At 60.6% G+C, this 21,088-nt stretch overlaps 2 protein-coding genes across 2 annotated transcripts; one reads left to right on the forward strand and one right to left on the reverse strand.

Moving 5' to 3' along the window:
- Positions 1-1,657: 1,657 nt before the first annotated feature.
- LOXL4 (lysyl oxidase like 4) lies at positions 1,658-6,674 on the forward strand. The gene is given in 15 exon segments (XM_036386232.2): positions 1,658-1,946; positions 2,090-2,268; positions 2,416-2,532; positions 2,534-2,628; positions 3,142-3,180; positions 3,303-3,519; positions 3,645-3,828; positions 4,094-4,248; positions 4,567-4,734; positions 4,928-5,090; positions 5,211-5,454; positions 5,711-5,826; positions 5,917-6,053; positions 6,244-6,355; positions 6,480-6,674. Coding segments are annotated over 15 exon segments (2,274 nt in total). The 5' UTR covers positions 1,658-1,669; the 3' UTR covers positions 6,551-6,674.
- Positions 6,675-8,471: 1,797 nt separating this feature from the next.
- On the reverse strand, positions 8,472-21,088 carry R3HCC1L (R3H domain and coiled-coil containing 1 like). Its single transcript, XM_036386156.2, has 8 exons — positions 20,695-21,088; positions 20,185-20,611; positions 13,759-15,184; positions 9,724-9,899; positions 9,542-9,612; positions 9,333-9,428; positions 9,043-9,183; positions 8,472-8,884 (listed from the first exon to the last, which is right to left on the reverse strand). The coding sequence occupies exons 1-8, from the start codon at positions 21,086-21,088 to the stop codon at positions 8,829-8,831; spliced, it is 2,787 nt and encodes a 928-aa protein (XP_036242049.2). The 3' UTR covers positions 8,472-8,828.

Raw genomic sequence — 21,088 nt, forward strand, 5'->3', positions numbered from 1 at the left:
TGGGGCTGGCCAGCCATTCACATCGCAGCTTCAGGACATTGCCCCGATCCCGGCCGAGGCAGAGGGCTGGGATGAGAGCGCCCTGCGAGGGGGACCCCGAGTCGTGCATCCCTGCACACCCAGAGGTGCTGGGGCTCCTTGCGAGACGTGGCGATGAGCTCACGGGCTATTCCCGGCCGTGTTGATCCTGGCTCCTCCCGGCAGGATCCGGCTGCTTTGACTCCAAACAAACAGTCCGGTGGCCACCGGCACATTCCTGGCCGGTCCCTGGGCACGGCCGGGGCACTGGGTTTCCTGTTTATCCCCATCCCACGGCGGGGCACGGCGGGCGTGTGGGCAGCGGGGTGCCCCGGGGACTGGCGGCACCCCAAGCCCGAGGTTGCTCCCGGGGCAGGTCGGGCGGGAGGTGGGGGCGCATCACCGGTCCCCACGTCCCACGGAGCGGCGCTGAGCCTGAGGACCCTCACAGCCAGCCTGCTTTATGAATGCCACAGGTGATGCCCCAAGTCCTGGGAGAGCTGTGCTCCGGCTCACGGTACCATCCCATACCCTGCCGTGGTCCCTGTGCCCCCCGAGTCTCGGCCCCACTGCAGCACCTCCAGGCATCCTGTGCCCGTGCACCCACTCGAACCAGTGCGTGGGTGGGAAGCTGCAAGGAATGTCCCCGGCACAGCAGTTCGTCATCTCAGGAAAGCCCGTGCTGTGCCTGGCTGCGGTTCAGCCCAGCGAGGGGAGCATCCCTGACCGAGGGAACCTGGACTCGGGGGAGGTGCAGCCTCACGGCACGCAGGAACTGTCCGGGACAGCTCAGATCCTCCTGGCTGGGGAAAGGACGGGGTTTGGGACAGGAACAGGTTTGCCCCCGTGTGCGGTGAGGCAGAGTAGGGCCGAGGGTGGGCAGGGAGCAGGGCTGGGCTCCAGACCAGAGGCGGGGGGGCGGGGGGCCCCTCGGGTCGGCCCACCCCGCCGCACCATAAAAGCGGCTGCAGGCGGTGCCCAGCGGGAGGCAGGAGCTGCGGGATCCACTGCTGCCAGCGCCACCGCCGTGTCCCTCGCCACCACCGTGTCCCTCGCCACCGCCTGCCCCGCACCGCTGCCGGTCCGGCACCACCATCCCTTGCCAGGGTGAGTGCCAGAGATGGCCCCGGGAGGGGAGGTCTGGGTACCTGAAGGGGGGTCAGCAATCCCACCAATGCTCTGAATGAGATGTAGGGGAAGAGGTGGGTTGACAGGGACCGGGCTGTGTGCAAGATGGGGAGGAATCCTGGTGTTCAGTAGAGAATCCTGCTGTTCAGTAGAGAATGCAGGTGGAGGATGAAAGGGGGCCCTCACCCATGTCCCAAAACATGGGGCAGACAGGAAGCAACAAGAGCACAGGGCAATGTTGGTGGGGCTGCCCGTGGCTGTCAGTGCCTGGGAGGGCTGTGTCAGAGCTGGGTTACCTGGTGAAGGGGGTAGGGCTGGGGTATGCTGTGTGTGTGGCAGGGACCAGCCCATGCATCCCCCACAGCACAGGGACAGGGATGTCACCACCATGCAAGAGGGCATGACATCCCTCCACCATTGCCCAGCTCCTGGGGCACAGGGGGGCTGCAGCTGCACCCCTACTCTGCCACGGTCCCCAAGGACTCACTGTTGGTCTGTCCCCAGGCATCCCACTCACAGAACGATGATGGTGATGCCAACTGGCACAAGTCACGTCCTGCTGGTTCTGGTGCTGTGCTGGGTGGCCCCCAGCAGGCAGGAACTGGCCCCGGTGCAGCTGCGGCTGGGGGGACCCCGGGGCCCAGCTGGAGAGGGCCGGCTGGAGGTGCTGTACCAGGGGCGCTGGGGCACCGTGTGCGATGACGGCTTCGACTTCCATGCGGCCACGGTGGCCTGCCGACAGCTGGGTTACAGCGCAGCCATCACCTGGACCCACAGTGCCACCTACGGCCAAGGGGAAGGTACGGGGCAGGTGGGGAATGGGGGCAGGGGGTCCCCACGGGGGCAGCGTGCTTCCCGCTGGCTGTGGGAGCCACCCCACAGGGCCGTGGGTGCAGACAGCTTGCGGGACACACTGCATGGGGCTGTGGTGCTGTGTCCCTAGGCCCCATCTGGCTGGACAACGTGCGATGCGGGGGCAGTGAAGGCTCCCTGGCAGAGTGTGCCCACAATGGCTGGGGCATCAGTGACTGCCACCATGGCGAGGATGCTGGTGTGGTGTGCTCAGGACAGCGCCTGCCTGGCAACTCCCCCCAGGCCACCACTGCTGGTAACCTGGGAGAGGTGAGTGGGGGCCCGTGGTGTGTGCCTGTGGCCAGCAGGTACACCAGGGCGACTGGAGCACGTCCCACTAGCCCTTCCCCTGCCCTTTTCTGAATGCTCTGCCCTCGATGCGGGAGCCCCAGGCCCACGCCATGCCCACTGTGGCAGGTGTTGGGACTAACCCTGGAGGAGGTGCGGCTCAAGCCCATCCTGGCACGGGCCAAGCTGAGCATGCCAGTGATAGAGGGTGCTGTGGAGGTGAAGCACAACGGGCGCTGGAGGCAGGGTGTGTGATGCCAACTGGACCAGGAACAACAGCCGCGTGGTGTGCGGGATGCTGGGCTTCCCCCGGGAGAAGCACGTCAACACCAGCTTCTACCGGTAGGGATGAGGGAGACACGAGCTGCTCCTGGGCATGGGGGGCAGGCTGAGCACACTGTGGGGACTGGAGGAGTGGTCAGAGGAGGGCTGCACATATGGGTGGGTGTGCGAGGTGCCGGTATGGCAGCCTGGATCCCCTTCTTGGCCTTTGACAAGGGTCAGTTAGGCTTACAGCATTCAGAGAGAGGTCTTTGGGGATGGTCACCATCATGGCTGGCAAAGTGTGGGACAAAGGAGAGAAAAGACAAGTGTCCCTTGGTCCCTCCCACCCCGTCTCAGCCTGGAACTATAAATACAACCTATAATGAGCCCCTACGGGTGCCAGGAGTCGCACAGTCCCGCTGGGACACATGGTACAGACAGGCTTGGCACAGTAATTGCCAGTGGGGAGAGAATATGACGTACCCTGGGGTCTCCATCTCCTGCCAGGGAGGGCAGAAATGATGGGGCAGGGGGTTCAGAGTTGGGCAGTGTCAGCATGCTCCCTCATCTCCTGGCTCTGTACACCCACAGAAAGCTCTGGAACAAGAAACTGAAGGACCCTAACTCCAGGTAGGACTCAGCACTGTGCATGGTGGGCAGAGCACCTTGAATGGGCGCCCAGCATGAGCACTGGGTGGGAGAGAGTCTCTGGCACCTGAGCTGACCCTGGCCCTTCTCCTCTCCCTTGGCAGCCTGAAGAGCCTCAGCCAGAAGAACAGCTTCTGGGTGCACAGGGTGCGGTGTCAGGGCTCAGAGCCCCACCTGGCCCGCTGCCCTGTGCAGATGGCCCCACCAGCCCCCCGCCAGCACGCCTGCCCCCACGGCATGCACGCCATCGTCAGCTGCCTCCCTGGCCCTGCCTTCCAGAAGGGCACGGGCAAGGGCAAGAACAAGACTGCCCCAGGAAAGGTGAGCCCTTGCAGAGTTCCACAGCCTCAGAGTCCCAGGGCTGAGCAGCACTCAGCCACCCCATTTGCACTTGATGGGGGGGCTGGCTGTGCCCTGGTTGCTGACTGGCTGCTCTCCGTGCCCAGGTGCTCCCGGTGCGGCTGCGAGCGGGCACCCACGCTGGTGAGGGCCGGGTGGAGGTGCTGCGCCATGGGCAGTGGGGCACCGTGTGTGACAAGCAGTGGGACCTGGCTGCAGCCAGTGTGGTGTGCCGGCAGCTGGGCTATGGGACGGCAAAGCAGGCCCTGGTGGGAGCCCGGATGGGACAAGGTGAGGCAGGTGTTACAGCATGGGCTTGGGAAACCTCTGGGCTTGGAGGGGTACGATGGGGAAATCAACTGGTGTAATGTGCCCTGCTGGAGAATCCTGGGATGCTCACGCAGCTCCAGCCTGCCCTGGGATGAGGCTACCCTGTCTGCTCCTGCCATGGGCAGCCCCATTCCCATAAAGAATGCCCACACCAGGGGAAGGAGGATGAAGGTCCTGCTCCAGGATGGTCATGGAGCAGGGAGCACTGACCCTTCCTGTGCTTTAGGTCTGGGGCCCATCCATATGAGCAATGTGCAGTGCACTGGCCATGAGCGCTCCCTGGGCGAGTGTCGCTTCCAGGACGCTGAGCAGAATGGGTGTCGGCACGAGGCTGATGCTGCTGTCCGCTGCCACATGCCCTACATGGACTTCAAGAGCCAGGTGAGTCCCTGCCTCCTTCCCAGGCCTGTTGAACTGCAGGCCCATTGCACAGTCCCTGCTCCCCAAGCTCTATGCCCAGTGTGGGTGCTCAGAGCAGCCCTGGGGTGACCCAGGGGATGGGGGGACACAGAGCAGCATCCTGATGGGGCCCTGCAGGGTGATCTGGTGGCAAAATTGGTCTTGTAGGGAGGAAAGGAGGAAGAGGAAGATGAGGGAGATGTTCAGCTGGATGTGCAGGGCTGCTTGTCCCATTGCAGTGTGGGGTGGGAGAGCTGCTGGTCTGTGCCACATTCCAGTTCTGCCCCTCTCTGCCAACAGGTGCGGCTGGCTGGGGGCCGCAACCCCGAGGAAGGCGTGGTGGAGGTGCTGGTGCCAGTGCAGGGGCAGCTGCAGTGGGGTGCAGTGTGTGGTGCACAGTGGGGCCTGAACGAGGCCATGGTGGTCTGCAGGCAGCTGGGGCTGGGCTTTGCCAGCCATGCCCTCCAGGTGAGTGGGGTACCAGCCTGGGGCCAGACTGCAGGGGTCCTGCAGGATGGACAGTGTGGGCATGGTGTGGCCAGGGACTCTGGGATGGGACAGTGGGGGCAGTGGTGGCAGTGTTAGGGCAGGAGAGGAGGCAGGTGGGTACTGGCAAGGGCTGCAAGGACTGGCCCAAGCACTGTGCTCCTCCTCTGTTCAGGAGACATGGTACTGGGCAGGCAGCCCCGGTGCCAGCCAGGTTGTGATGAGCGGCGTGCGCTGTGCCGGCACCGAGCTGGCCCTCCAGCAGTGCCAGCGCCATGGCCCTGTCCACTGCCCCAGCGGCGGGGGACGCTTCTCAGCAGGGGTCACCTGCACTGCCCGTGAGTAGCAGGAGCCCATGGGGTACTGCTGGGAGGGGGCACCCCCCTTCTCCTGGAGGAGAGTAGGGGGTGCTATGCAGGGTGGGGATCACCTTCTCCATCCCCCCTGATGCCCTCCAGATGCCCCAGACCTGGTGATGAACGCCCAGCTGGTGCAGGAGACAGCCTACCTGGAGGACCGCCCCCTGGGGCTGCTGTACTGTGCCCATGAGGAGCGCTGCCTCTCCCGCTCTGCTGACAACATGCAGTGGCCCTACGGCCACCGCCGCCTTCTTCGCTTCTCCTCCCAGATCCACAACCTGGGAAGAGCCGATTTCCGACCGAGGATGGGGCGTCATGCCTGGACTTGGCACCAGTGCCACCGGTGAGTGTCCCATAGGCAGGGGCTGGCAGGGAGCTGTCCTCTCCTTGGGCCAGGCAGGGCATGGTGGCACCCGTCCCACCCGGGGTAATTAACAGCGTCTGAGCCAGCACTGTCATTACGGCTTTATTTGGCTTCAGGGCTGTAATTTGCTGAGTCCCTGGGTGCTGCCCTGCCGGAAGTTCTGCCGGGGTTGCCTGGGACAGCCACGTGCTCCCTGGCCGGGCACTGGTCCTGTGCTGAGCCCCTGTCCCCACAGACACTTCCACAGCATCGAGGTCTTTACCCACTATGATCTGCTGACGCTCAATGGCTCCAAGGTGGCCGAGGGGCACAAGGCCAGCTTTTGCCTGGAAGACACCAACTGCCCCGAAGGTAGGTGCCATCTGCAGAGCTGACAGTGGCCCAGTTCTGCTCCCCAAGGGGGCTCTGTCTGTGCCTCCCTCACCTCCCTCCTTGCTGCAGGTCTTCAGCGACGCTTTGCCTGTGCCAACTTTGGTGAGCAGGGGGTGAGTGTGGGGTGCTGGGACACCTACCGCCATGACATCGACTGCCAGTGGATCGACATCACCGATGTGCCACCAGGCAGCTACACCTTCCAGGTATGGGGATGGAGGGGTGGGGGACACCAGCCTACCAGATCTCAGGGCTGGGGAGTCCCCTCTATGAGCACAACAGCATCCCTCACCCTGCACATCAGGGTGCTGCTCTGTACCCTGCTGTGCGTGCCACAGCCCTGCTTGGCCAGGGCACAGCAGAGGTGCTTCCAGCCCTGCCCCTTGCCCTCCCCAGGTGGTCGTGAACCCCAAGCACGAGGTGGCTGAGTCGGACTTCTCCAACAATGTGATGAGGTGCCAGTGCAAGTATGATGGGCAGCGTGTCTGGATGCATGGCTGCCACACAAGTAAGGAGGGATGGGAGCCTAGGGGCTATGGCAGGCAGGGTGAGGGAAGTGATGAGGTTGGGGGTGCCAGAGGTTTCTTGTGCCACCACACGCACACCTACCCCCACAACATCACTCTCCCCAGGTGATGCCTACGGTGCCGACGTGGTGAGCGACATGGAGAGACGGGAGCGCCTGGCCAACAACCTCGTGTGAACCCCTGCCATTGGCGTGGTCCCACGGGAGAGCCCGACTCCTGCACCTTGGCCCCTGTGCCCTGGCAGCACCCGACTGAGCTCAGGGACTTGCAGACTTGTGTATTTATTGATGCTGCTGCAGAGGAGGGAGATGAGCGCCAGGGGTGGCGGGGAGTGCCTGGGGGTGCCCGTGCTGCCAGCGGGATTGGAAAGAGTGGCCCAAGTACTGCAGCAGGCCTCACCTCCACAGCCCCAGGGCCCCCAGGACAACTACCTCAGCCTGCCCAGGCCCCCCTGCTCCAGCAGACTCAGGACAGTACCCAGCCACCCATGCACCAGTCCTGTCTTCAATAAAGGTTCTGTGAGTTGGGAGCAGGGTACTGTGCTGTAGAAGAGGAGCTACTCCTTTATCAATCCCATCATCACCTCCTCTTTTCCCTGCACTCATTCCTATTAGGATCATGAAGCCAGTCCCCAGCTGGGAACAATTTGGTCTAGGCAATGTGTCCCCAGCTAGGCAGTGTTCCCTCTGTGACACCCAGGGCCACCAACTCCCTGGCTGTCTGCACGTGGCTGGCATCAAGCAGCTCTGCCTTGCCATCAGTGGTCCCCATGGCCCTGAACTGGCTAATCCTGTGCATGCAAAAAGACCCAACCAGCTCTGTGGCAGCATGGGCTGGCAGCCAGCCCAGCGGCCACAGTGTATGCAGCTGACATGCTGGGCTTTCCCAGGCTGTCCTGGCAGCTTCCCAGACATGGGAGCTGTGGTAGGGCCACTCTGTCCCTCAAAGGAACACTGTGCTCTTGCTCTCTGTTTCTTACCTCCCGTGGTCTCTATCTTTTTTCTTATAACAGGAAATAAAAGGGAATGTCACCAACACACTCTGTACTGTCTGTTCCCCAGATCGCCAGCCACGGGGCAGTGCCACCCCTCTCCTTGCATACCTGTGTCCATTCCTGCCTCACTGGCAGGCACCAGCCCAGAGTGGGGGGCTGCCAGCACCCACCTCGGCCCAGGACAAGTCAGGCTGCACCCACACGTGATGGTCCCTGCACGTGGAGTTGCTGCTGGGAACACGGGGATGCACTGGAGGGGCCCGAGGCCAGAGACCGTGGCAAGGCACGTGCTGGTGGAGGCTCACCCGGCCAGGCTGGGGCTTTGAGGGATGCCGGATGGCCGGGAAGATGTTTTCCACATGAGAGCAGCTTTGCTCCCTGGAATTTCCACCGGCCAAGCCACGAGCATCCGGGAACGGCAGCCGAGATGGCTCCCAGCTGGCAGCGCTGCCGGATGGCGCAGGGGCAGGCAGCCACCGCCACGGGGTCATGACCAGCTCTGCTGCTGCCAAGCTGGGGGACAGCCAGGGGACACGGGGCAGCCACATGAGCACTTCAGCGACCAAAAGCATGCAAACTGCTGGTAGTGGTGGTAGAAAAGCATCATCCCCATCCTCGCCTCCTGTGAAAGGCCCCAAAACCTCAGAATCTGCAGATCTACAGGGTGGGAGTGCTGGGGCACACAGAGCAGTTTTTCAGGTGCTGAGAGATGATGCAAAGCAGAGCCAAAGGCAGGTCCCAGGTGCCAGCCTCCACCCGGGGGCAGGGCAGGAAGCCCCCAGCCTGCCATGGCTGGCAGCATGGCCACATCAGAGCCCCATGTGGGGCCGGGAACACGGCCCTGCCCATGCTCTGACAAGGGCCCCGCTGTTCAGGGCTGCAGCTGCTCCGCGGAAGTAAACAGGGCTGCTGCCAGCACATTCCTGCCTGCCGTCCTGCCCGACCCCTCCTGCCTGCACATCCCCCACAGCCGCAGGGGACAACCAGCAGCACCTGGGAGGGGTGGACATCCCCACAGCCCGCGGACCATGCGCAGCTGCCCCCGGCACGCACACCCTGCCCCGGTATGAAGGGAACGGGGAGCCACCACCCAGGCAAGCAAATAAAATAAATGGCATTTATTAGCAAAATAAAGGACAGAAACTCTCACTCACAAGGCCCTTCCAGGTGGCCAGGGCCACCTCACACAGCCCCCCATGCTCTCTGCTGAGCTCCCTGCATCCTGCTGCTGCTCCTGCTGTGGCTGGCAGCCTTGGGGGTTCTGCCCTGGGCAGGGTGGGCAGTGCTGCCTGACAGCAACAGCATCCCCACAGCACCAACCAGCCCACATGCTGCTCAGCCCTCTCGGTGAAGCAGCCCAGTGCTTTTGGACACAGTGCAGAATCTGTCCCAGCTCTGAGACGCTGAGTGCTCTGCCCGCCTGCAGAGAGGGACATGGGCTGAAAGTGCAGCCTCCTGGCTCAGTCCCGGCCCTCCCAGGCATCCTCCCGCTGCTTGTTCTCCAGGCGCTTCCTCTCTGCAGAGACAAGGGGGTCAATGCCACATCCCCACCACCCCACCTCCCTGTGGAAGTGGCTGAAGCCCACCCTGCTGCAGCCCCCTCTCACCCAGCACCCTGTGAGACAGAGCATACAGGAGGAAGGGCCCCCTACACTGCAGCCCCTCCAAACTCACCTTGAGCCTCTTGCAGCTTCCTCCTCTCTGCATCTCGCTGGGCTGGTGTCTGCTTGCTCCGTACCCCCAGGGCACCGATCACCAGCCGCCTGGCCAGGACAGCTGATGTTTCAGGGCGCTCCTTGGCTGGCTGCAGGTACTCTGTGAAGATGGGGGACATTACTGGGGCATTCTGTGAGGGACGAGGCAGCTGTGGAGCCATGCTGGCTGCCCCAGCCCTCCCCACTTATCAGGATGATGTTGCAGCACAAGCAGGATGGCACAAGCTGGCACAGGGCAGCACCACTCACCAGCAAATGCCCTGGCTTTGGCTTTAGAGGCGCGGGTGCCTTGGGACAGTGGGCGCGTCTTCACCATGAGATGCTTGGTGCTGAGGGCATCGCGTGCTGCAGGAAGAGAGCAGCATGTCCACGTGCAGGGACAGCCCCACGCCCAGCATCTGGCTGTGGGAGAGGGATGCCTCCTCTCTGCCCATCCCCAGCTGAACCAGGAGCAGTACCTGTTATGGGGCTGGAGAAGATGCCCAGGGCATGCGTATCATCCACCCATTTAATATCAAAGCCTTTTTTCCTGCCAAAGAGAGGGAAGGTCAGCGAGGCACGGGCACCTGATGGGCAGGCATGTGGAGCAGAGCCCAGGCAGGGAACCCCAGCACCAGGGACAGAGTGCTGGCAGACTCACTGATAGCTGCAGAAGACACGCATCAGATCCTCGGTGCGGAAATCCGCGGGGAAGTCGTAGATCTCGATGACGTGCGGCAGCTCATCGTCGCTGATGTCTGGAGCAGCAGGTTCGGCCCGATAGTAGTTGAAGCGGGGTGACTGCTGGCTCTCCTCGTGCTTCTCACCCCCTGAGAGCTGCAGCAGTAGGAGAGGCACAGCACTGAGCAACCCATGCCCACCTGCCTCACAGCAGTTCCCAACCCGTGGCAACTGCTCCCCAGAAAGTTGTCCAGGCCCCTGCACCCCAGCCCAGCACTGCAGATGGATTCATGGCTTTGAGAATTAGGAGTTACCAACCAGGGTTCTCACACCAGGCACCTGCTTTTCCCATTACCAGCATCCCTTCACTTGCCATGCTCGATGGCCAAGTCAGGGACATGGTAGGAATGGCAGGGATGAAACAGAACATGCATCTCCAAGCACACCCCCCCCTTCCACAGTGATGTGGTGACCTAAAATACCTTAGGGGAAGAACAAGGAGCAGGATAGTAAGGCCAGGAGGAAAGATTGATGTCTCTCTGCTACATGGAAACACCAGGCTCAGCACGCCCCGGCTGCAGCACATGCACTGGAGCAGCCAATCAGCACCCCAGAAGCCAAGATGAAAAAGACAGTGCTTCACTGAGGAGCAAGTTCTGCTGGTTAATCACCTGTGCACCTAGAAATTAATGTTTTATTTCTCATTTGAATTTGTCTGACTTCACTTTCCAGCTGGCAGTTCTTGTTCTGCCTCTCCGCCGGATTAAAGAACCCTCAGTCCCTGGTCTCCTCCCCATCACAGCACTTACTAATGTTAATCAAGTCCCTTCTCAATCTTCTTATTGATAAAATGGGTTGTGCACCTTTAGTACCTCACAGTGGGGCACTTTCTCCAGCCCTAAAAGATGATGGCTGTAGAGCTTTTCTACCATGCACATTTTACAGCCTTTATTTAAAAAACAGGCAGCAGCGTCCTGCTGCCACAGCACAAGGGTGCATCCAGCCCCCGTTTCCCTGTGTCCCACAGCACTGCCAGTGCCAGCTGGTCACCCTGCACCCTGTTCTGCCCAGTGGGCCTCCTGGCATCCCTTGTTGAATCCTCGCTTTCCAAACCACGCTGTGCCACTGGCCAAGGGGATTCACTGCCCTCCTTCAGCTGAGACCCCAGGCCAGGTGCAGTCCAAAGGCACTGACAGCTCCTGTTCCCCTGGAGCGTGGGGCTGGTGTGATGCCAAGAAATGGGTACATAACTCAGGCGGGTTCCCACCCCGATCCCCTAAGCGATCATAGCAGAGCACACCACGACTGCAAGGTTAGAGTCCATAAATCCCAGCCAGCTTAGTCGATAAAAAGTGCTCATTCCGACAATTTTATGGGGAAGATGGATTCACGGCAGGTAAGGGGGTGCTGCCATAGCGGCTGGATGCCGGTGGAGGGTAGAGCTGAGTTATGGAGCTTACGGAACGAGCAGAGCTGCCAGCAGAGCCTCCTGCCCTGCCATCACCCCCATGCAGGGCAGCACACTCATCAGGCACCCTGTGCCTGCTCGGGGAAGCAAGGGAGCCATTCCCAGGCAGGATAAAGCCCTGCAGTACTGCTTGAGGGAGCAGAGCACTCAGGTAGTGCCAGGCAGCGGGAGGATGATTAGAGAGCAGGAGCACAGAGTGCCGGAGCAGCCCTTGACCTTCACAAATCACCAAGTGTGGCGGGGCAGGAAGGACAGGAGCCGTCTGGGAGCAGGGCTCAGCCACGCGGCAGGCACGGCTCAACAGGTCCCCCAGCACTGCCAGCCCAGCACTGCCCGCCCAGCCCAGCACTGCCAGTCCAGCACTGCCAGCCCAGCACTGCCAGCCCAGCACTGCCAGCCCAGCACAGCCCAGCACAGCACTGCCCAGCCCTGCCCAGCACAGCCCAGCACTGCCAGTCCAGCACTGCCAGCCCAGAACAGCCCAGCACAGCACTGCCCGCCCAGCCCAGCACTGCCAGCCCAGCACTGCCAGCCCAGCACAGCCCAGCACAGCCCAGCACAGCCCAGCACTGCCAGCCCAGAACAGCCCAGCACAGCACTGCCAGTCCAGCACTGCCAGCCCAGCCCAGCACAGCCCAGCACAGCACTGCCCAGCACTGCCCAGCACACAGCGTGCCAGCATCTCCCCAGCTGTGGGGCACGGCAGCCAGTGGGAGCCACAGTGCGGTCCCCAGCCCTGCCAGGCATCCTGGGGAGGGTTCACTGATGGATGGACAGACAGACAACAGCAAAAATGAAGCCTGTCCATCACATCTCGCTGGTCTCTGAAGACACAGTCCTGCCACAGCAGGTCAGAGGGGTGTGCAGGCTGCTGGCTGACACCACAGCCCTGGGCACGCATGCATCGCGGCCCCTGCCATGCCGCACCGCCTCATGGAGAGTCCACAGAGCCCGCAAGGAAACAGGCATAGTGCTTAATTACTCTGTGTTCAAACTGATTTCTACTCTGAATTTGTCTGGTTTCAGCTGCCAGCCAGTGGTGCTCACTACGGTGTTTTTTTCCTGCTAGATTAAAGAGCCATCCGCTATCAGAAATCTCTTCTCCGCACAGAACATCATAAATCTTGCTCTCTGCCAGCTATCTGCATTGCATAAGGATTCGGTTTCGAGGAAGACGCTACTAATTTTCTTGTTCTTCATGTTAATTAACAACAGGCTCCCTCTTCCCAAGAGCCTGTGCCCTCCCAAGCAGCTACATCCACCTGCTGGGAGCTCAGAGGGCTCAGGAAGCACGAGGCGCCATGTAGGAATCTGCAGGGGACAAAGAAGGCAACTTTTGATAAATCCCTATTTCAGGTTCTTTTTCACCTATTTTGGGAAGCTCCCTAGACAGCTCAAACTTGTCCCAGAGCTTGTGCGTAGGGGAGCCAATACAGATACTCCTTGGAGTGAGAACTTGCACTGCACAGCACAGCCTTGCTCACAGCATCCTATGGCTGCACCTTCCCTGACCTTCCTCCCCTGAGGACAAAGCCATGCCCATGGCATCAGCCCACAGAAAGCCAGTGCCACCTGCACCAGCTGTCTCAGAGCAGCAGCGCTGTCCTCCTCACACCAGCACTCACCACAATCTCCAGTCTAGAGGGTGAGGGACAGTGGCTCAGGAGAGCACAGCCATGCAATGATGGGAATACCCAACACCCTTCCACCCTTCCATTTGGGCCCCCAAATGTGAGCCCTCTGTGTCCCACTGTCTCAGCACTGTGCCAGGCTCCAAGAGGACACATCAGCCCAAGCAAGGCCTTGCAGACAAGGTGGGATCTGTGCCCCTCAGTAAGGTGCTCTTGAGTTAATCTAATAGATGCTGTTATCAAGGCACCACCCATCACTTCACACCCTGCTTCCAGTCAGGGGTAGGCAGACGCTGGATGTAACAATATTAATGTTGTTTGTTTCTTCAGGAAAATTACCAGTTTGACACTACTGATTTAAAATGCAATAAGGGATATCCAGCCTTGCTGCAGGAACTGAGCTTTCTTCGTGAATGGCAGCAAAATGGTGTGGATCCTGGCACTAAGCAGCCAAGTGTAGTAAATTCAGCAGCATGTGTGCAGGAGGGAATGGCAATGAGCCACAGCTGATTAAGAAGCCATAGTTTCGAGGAAACATCCCGTTGCTGTTTCAATGGGATCCCATACATCTCAGCCCATTTCTTTATCACTAGCCCTGGTTTCATGAGGGTGCAGTTGCAGTTTACAGCACTTCAGCAGGTTTTACTGGGCACACTTTATGTACTACAGAGGGGCAATCACCCCAGCCTTCCCCAGCAACACCAGATGGGATGGGACAGAGGGGGAAGATGGAGATCCCAGGGGAAGGCTGGCTCTAAGAGCAGGCAGCACAGGCAGCTAGGCTGGTCATGCCCTGGGTGCAGCCTACCCACCCCGTGCACTCACCCCAGAGAACACAGGAACACATCCCCCACATCCCAGCAGGCACCAGCCACCGGCCCTGCCAATCCCCACAAACACTGGCTTGCAGAAGTACCTCCTCCAGCAGGCGTGGGTCCAGGCAGTCCCCATCATCGTTGAACAGCACATCCCAGCTCTCCTCAGCACCTGGGCTGGTCTGGCTCAGGGTTTCAGCACTGGCACTGGTCTGTCCTTCCGTAGGGGAGCTGCTGTGGAGACCTCTCTCTTCTTTCTCAGCCTCCTGGTGCTTCTGCAGCGAGCCCACATCCTCATCTGGCTTTGCCAGCTCCTTGGCCCAGGATGCAGGTGAGATCCCCTCTATGCCATGGCACAGCTGCTCTAGGAGCACTGGGGGCTCACAGCTTTCCAGAGGTGCTCCCTCCCACGGGCTGCTCTCAGATCCAGCACTGCTATCTGTGCAGGCAGAAGTGCTGCCTGCTTCCACTACAGCAGGCACCAGGTCACCCTCTCCTCTCGGATCCCCAGCACCAGCAGTGCTCTCCTCCATGGCAGGTGGGAGCTGGGATGGGCTGCCCGTGCCCTGCTGTGGAGTGCTCCCCCCTGGGAGCCCTGGAACATCGCCCATGCTGCCCCCCAGGAACACAGGTTCACAGCTGGCTCCTGGTGCATACAAGGTGCTCTCCCCAGGAACCTCAGCTCTGCCTCCCCACGTCTCCTCTTCCTCTGGCACCCCAGTGGCACAACCCTCACTCTGCTCTGCCAGGAGAGACCTCTCCTCCTCCCTCTCCTCCTCCCAGGCTTTCAGACCCACTGTCTCCTCCACCAACTGGGGCACCCTGCCACGGTTGCCCACCCCTGCTGACTGCAGGACAGCCTCTCCCAGGCTTTGGGAGAGGTCCTCAGCTGGATCTAGGGTGCTGTCCCCCAAGTGCTCCAACATGCCACTCAGGCCTGTCTGACAAACCAGTGTTGGGCTAGCAGCAGGTGTTGGGCTAGTGGGATCATCCCCAGACTCAGAGGTAGCCTTCACAGCCCCAGCCTGGGCATTCTGTGGGGATGGAGGGTCAGGCTCAGTCCTTATCACCCTGTGGTTGTGGCTGAGCTCTCCGGGTTCTTCGTGAGATGCTTTGTCCTGCCTGTCCCAGTGCTGAGCAACAGCTGGATCTGGGCATGGCTCACACACGCCGGGTGATGCCTCTAGGCTTTCCAGTGCAATAGGGCAGCTCCCTCTTGTCCTACGGCTGTGCCTGGCAGAGGCTGTCCGCAGCTCCTTGGTGGCATCCACCTTGTCCTCCCTCCTTGCCACTCTGCCTGCCTGTGTTCTGGCTCGGGGGCTTGGCCTCTGTCCCTCGCCCCTGGCCCAGGCTGGGTCCTGCAGCAGCCGGTGGTTCTCGGGCTCCCGGCAGTGCCCGGCCCCCCGGGTGTCCCCTGCCGCTCGTGCCTCTCTCTCCCGCCGCGCTTTGGGCACGTAGAGGGCCATGTCGGGCTTCCTGCGGCGCGCCCGGCCGCCCTCTGCCTCCTGCTGCATGGTGCCACCCTGCCTGCCAAGAGAGAACAGCGTCACTGTCCTGCCCACAGCCCAACAGCCCCACGGCTGAGAGCACAGGGAGCAGCCCCTGCCCAGGTCACTGGCTCGGGGTCCCACTGCTCACCCTGCTCCCTCAGCAACTGGCACATGGTGATAGATTGTGCAGCCCCAACACGGCCCCACAGCAGCGTATCTGCAGACAGGGTTTGGGGCCCAGAGCACCCCAAAGCCCTACAGCCTTTGGTGGGGCACATCCAACTTGGGGGAAGCAGGGCAATCCTGACAGAACCACTGGGGCACCTGCCCCACTCCGGCAGCTGCTACCTGGGACCCTCGAGCCCAGTGTCTGCAGGTGAAGCAGAACACCGAGACCATGCACTACTCAGCCATCAAAAACCACAGAGAAGCCTGAGGCAGCCACAGAACAACAGAAAGCAAACCCCGGCACAGGGATACCCTGGCGCAGGACCATGGCATGATGCAGCCCTGCTCACCTGCTGCCCCGTCCCGACAGAGATTTATTTTTCATCATCTTTGGCAGAAGCAGGCACACCACAAGCGGCCAGGCCCCCCTGCCCCTATAAATATGCATCAGACAGGGTTTATGGAGACGGATGGTGCGGGGGGCTGCACTGTGGTTGAGGGGAAGGCAGAGTGGGGCTGGGCTGGGGCCCCATGATTAATCACTGCCCACTCCGTTTAGGGGGATTCATCACAGGCCGCTGTCAGGTAAATCACTGGAAAAACACCTCTTCAGTAATTAATGTGAAGTGACGGATGGACAGCCCCTGGGCCCATTAATCTGGACCATCAGCGCCGACCGAGATTATGAATGTCAGGATGCATAAACTGCCGGCAGATCAATAGGGCCAGGAACCCATCCAAGGCTCTCATTTCCGAGGCACCTCCGGTACATTAGGCTCCCCTGCACACAGCCCCTGACCGAGGCGCGAACGCTCCCCGTGGCCCCTCACCAACAGCAGCAGTGGTGCCAGCAAGGCGAGGGGAGGCCAACCGCTGGCTGGAAAGTGGCTGGGGCTGCCCATGCCACACAGCATCATCCCCTCTGTGATGGATGGACAGACCCTTGCCTTGGCATGACAGATGAGTCTCTCATGGCTCTCTGGAAACCACTGGAAAAGCCCAGCAGGGCAGTACCCCTAGCGTGACCGTGGTGCCTGTGCCTGCACCTCATGCTGCGAAGGTGGGCAGGAACAGGAGGTGCAGGCATGGGTGCTGTGGTGATGCTGAGCATCATCCACGGCTGCCCCAACCATTTTTCTGTCTCCATAGCTCTTGTCATTTTTCCCCCCCTCTTTGATACACTAATTTTGCTGGCAGAACGATCCCCTTTATCTTTATCGACCGCAAGAAAGGAATGTATCCTACAAACCTTCCAAGGACTGGATTAGTCATTTTTCAACACTGAGGCATTATACATTTTCTCAGCAAGTGGCAGCCCGAGTGCCAGAGGGGAGGGGGCACTGCAAGCCCCCCTGGCACCACCATTTCCAACCACAGATAGCTTCCAACTGCACTGAAGCGTGTTCTGCTGAAGGACTCTTCCTAGCCAAACCCAAGAGTCCCAGGCCATGGCTCATTGCTGAATGTCTTGTGGGGGTCAGTGATCTCCCCAGGCTCTCCTTCCTGACAGTTCCCAGCACGGGGAGCAACCAGAAGCAGCATTTCTCCATGCAGATCCCATGTCACCTCCAAGAGCCTTTGCACATAGGATTTATGGGCTCCTCAAAAACCTGCCATTCACCTTGCCTCACCCTCCAAAGCAGATGGTGCAGCATTAGCCAGACGGCTGGTGCTGGGAGCATCCTCTCCCTACACAGCTTTGCCTCTGCCTGCCACACACTGCTGGGGAAGAGCTGCTTCCTGCAGCCTGGGAAGAAGCACGGCAGGGTGGCAGATGACCCACACTGGCAGGGATGCTGCAGCGCTTTGTTTTTTCCCCACAGGGCAGCACAGCCCCTGCCTCCAGCCTATCAAACATTTCATCAATGCCACAGCCACGGGTCAGCACCAACTAATTTCATGCTCTGGGAGCCAGAGCAATGGCCCTGGCTTTGGGTCTCATTCACACTACACTAGGCAGGGCAACCCTACCACTTCCAGAGTCTGGGACCAAGCTTGCCCCACAAAGACAGGCAGCAATGAGCAGTGCATCCCCAAAAAGGCCTATGCGGCCCCAGATGCTGTCTTGTTTCATGGACCTGCCTAGCAAAACAATTCAGTGCTCTGACACAAAACAGGAAAGGCCATGACACCATGGCAAAAGTGGTGATGGGAGTGCTGCCCAGCTGTCTGCCACATAAAGCCCACCAGCCCAGCACAACATAGCCCAGCATGGCCAGGAGGGTGCTGGATCATCAGCCAGGAGGCAGCCAGAGCTCCCTGAAGGCACAGGCTCCTCTCACACCATTCCCAGGAACACCCTGCTCACAGGGAGCTTGTGCTCATGGTATGCATTGGTGAGGTCTCAGGGAGCTGCCCGCTCAGGTGCCAGCCTGTGCTTCTCCTCTAGCAACCATCTGCAGCACACATGGGCAGCATTCTCTCCCTGACTTCTCTCCCTGTCCTGTCAAGTGAAAGACCCCACAAACAAGAGCAAGCCAGCCACAGTCCTGCTCAGAGAACCTGGGAACAGGCAGGGATGCTGGGCTGTGGTGCTCATGTGGAACATGGCAGCTCCTGGAGAAGTCCCAGTGCCACACAGCACCCTCTCAGCAGGCTGCTGCATTTCCTGGCAGGCAGCTGTATTTTTAGCCTTCGAGGTTTCTAATTCCACTCAATCCATATTCCCATCAATAGAGCAGATAACCTTAAAGCCTTGGCAGTGAACAGGGATGGCAATACTGGGGGACCAGGAGCCTTGGGGGACCTCACACAGCCTTGGCATGCAGCTCGCACACCACAATGTCACTCTTTACAGCCTGCAGCAGATTGGGCTCTTTGAAGGGGAAAAAAATAACTACAATAACAAGATTAATAAAAAGGCAGGTACAAGGAGATTCTAAACAGCTCCACTGGGGAACCTGCCACTTGCAGGACTCATCCCATGCCAGGCACGTGCCATGGCACACTTACCAACTGCACAACAGCAGCCCCTGGCAGCCCGGGCAAGGACTGTCAGAGGTTTTGGCTACCCTGCACCTCTCCTGCTCTCAGCAGAGCTCCAGCCCAGGCCACCTGGCTCAACAGCAGGCAACGGGGCCAGGAAAGGACCTGGATACCTGATGGAGACAGAGCAAAGGCATGAACACAGCCACTGGTACAGGGCAAAGCAAAGCATTCAGGGAGCAAAGAGCTGCATCTGCAGCTCTTTAAGGCGTCCTGTCCCCTGCTGCTAGCAGAAAGAGCTCTCCAGCAGCCACACAACACTGGCTGTGTGAGGAGGTGGCAAAAACGTCAAAGGCACTGAGATTTCAATCGTGCCTTTCACTTGCAATACTCTTAGGAGACACCTGGAATAGATGCTCTTAGAAGATACCTGGAACAAGAGAAGGGGAACATTCCAGACAGGAAGATGATTTGAAAGTCAATAGTGTCCCCTCACAGCTGCAGGGGGGCACAGGAGAGGGAAGGGACAACAAACCAGCAGAAGGAGTTAACAGCCAGAATGCTAAGGGGAATACAAAGGACTTTACAAATATAACCAGGCAGAATCAGCACAAAAGTGAAAAGGTCTATTAATAAACAAGGAGGGAGAGAAAATTAATGATGTCTCAAAAATAAAGATGACTCAAAAGGGAAAAATCACTGTTTTTAAACAGAAAAATGCAAATGAGGCAGAGGCCTTGCAAAAACAGCTGCAGCAAAAGCAAAAACAGCATGTCCACACAGACACAGTCACCTGGCCAGCCTGGCCAGTGCAGAGATGAACCTATTAACCTGCTGACACATAGTGCCAAGGAGAAACCAGGGCCCGAGCGACGGGTACAGCAAACAAGGCATTGATTTTCTCTGCAAGAAAGGACAACACAACCAGAGCTGAGAACAGGACAAACCCTGTTCCTATCCCCAGTGCAGAACAAAACTGGCAGTTAAAGGAGCCAGCATACCTGCACAATGAATGATGGACACTGGCTTGCCCAGAGTTATTTCAGAAGAATCACTGGGCAAATTTTTTTGATGAAGCAAGCAAGAGCCAACTTAGCTGAACTTCAGAGTCTTGTTTTACAGCATCTCTCAAACTTCTACTTGAAGAATGAATTGTCATTAGATGATACTGAGCAGTGAGCTGTTGTAAACACCATCCAGAGAAGACACTGTTGAAAGGATCCAAGGAATGTAAGCAGGAAACAAAGCAAGACCTAGCCTGGGAAAATGAAGTTAAAATAACCCAAAGTGGCTACCCTGGGAGCAAGAGCAGCCTGAAAAGCAAGGGCAAGAGCCCTACAGTGCATTTACACCAGGAAGCAAGTGACTGGGACGACCACCCTAAAATGTGCAAGAGGTGTATCTGGTCACCAGCATCGTGCCATGGGCCACAGCAGGCAGCACACAGAACCTCGCAGGTGGTGTGAAGGATACACGAGGATGCAGGGGCCTGCAGGCAGCCATGAAAAGCAGTGTCCAGCACGTGTGAGCAGCAGACACCTGTTTTACAAGGCATGGCAGAGTGGCGCACCGAGCACCCAGGAACCCGTACAGCTCCCCTGCACTCAAGGGCTGACACACGGCCCCGTGACTCTGTACTGGGAGAGCCATGGGGTCTGCAGCGTGCCCTTATCCGGGCATCCCGGGGGCTGCCTGCCAGCCGACTGGGGACGGCAGGCTTCACGTGGGGATCAGCGCTTGGACGGGGCGAGGGGAGCAGGGCTGGGGACAGGGAAGGGACAGGGGATAAGGATCAGGGCTGGGACACCAGGGTGAGGGAGAGTGGGGCAGCGCCGAGAGCGGGCAGGGTGCGCACCCCGGGCCGCTGTGCCCCGGTACCGAGCGCCCCTCCGTGCCGGGCCGGGCCGGGCCGGGCCGTGCGGCCCGCCAGGCCGCCGCCGTTACCCGTGGCCGCGCCGGGTCCCCCGTCGCTCCGCGCCGCGCCGCCGCTTCCGCCGCGCCGAGCCCGCCCCGCCGTGGGGAGCGCCGGGACCTGTAGTGCGGGACCGGCAGCGCGGCCCCGCGCCCGCCCCGCCCCGCGCCCGCCCCGGCCGCTGCTCCACCCCGCGGCCCTGGGCACACGGGCCGGTACGGCCGCCCTCCTCCCCGCGGCCCTGGGCACACGGGCCGGTACCGCCGCCCTCCTCCCCGCGGCCCTGGGCACACGGGCCGGTACCGCCGCCCTCCTCCCCGCGGCCCTGGGCACACGGGCCGGTACCGCCGCCGCCGCCGGGGCGCACCGTGCTCTGCACGGCACCACGGGCGGCCACGGTGCGGCGGCGGGCCGTCCTGCCCCGGCAGCGGCCGGCAGCCACCGAAGGAGGCTCCGTGGCTGGGATGGTGGTGGACACAGGGAGAGCGACCCCCGCTCCCGCCCGCGGGAGCCGTCGGTGTCCCGTCACCGTTCAGTGTCACACAGCGGGCGGGAGCCGTGGTGCTCGCTGTGACCGGGCGGGCAGACGTGGGGACACCGCACTAGGAAGGCTTCGGGCCAGCCGGTGCGGCCGCCCTGGTTAGTTTGGCCGATGGGCAGCGGGTCTCTGCCCACTCCCCGCTCCAGGACCTCCTCCCTACCGAGCCGAAGCTCTCCGATGCGATTTCCGTCCGGCTGTATCCCAGCCAGCTTCATGGGGTGGGTACCGGAGGTGACCCGGGCAGAGGAGTGTCCCATGGCGTGCACGCTGCCTGCCCGTGCCGGGACCGGGCAGCCGGGAGCCAGAACGGCTTCTGCAGCTCCCCCTGGACTGAAGCTGCCGAGGGACGGGGGACCGGTCACGGTCACGGTCACGGTCAGGTGCCACTGAGGCAT

This window comes from Molothrus ater, chromosome 8 (assembly GCF_012460135.2).
Source record: "Molothrus ater isolate BHLD 08-10-18 breed brown headed cowbird chromosome 8, BPBGC_Mater_1.1, whole genome shotgun sequence".
Classification (NCBI taxonomy): Eukaryota; Metazoa; Chordata; class Aves; order Passeriformes; family Icteridae; genus Molothrus; species Molothrus ater.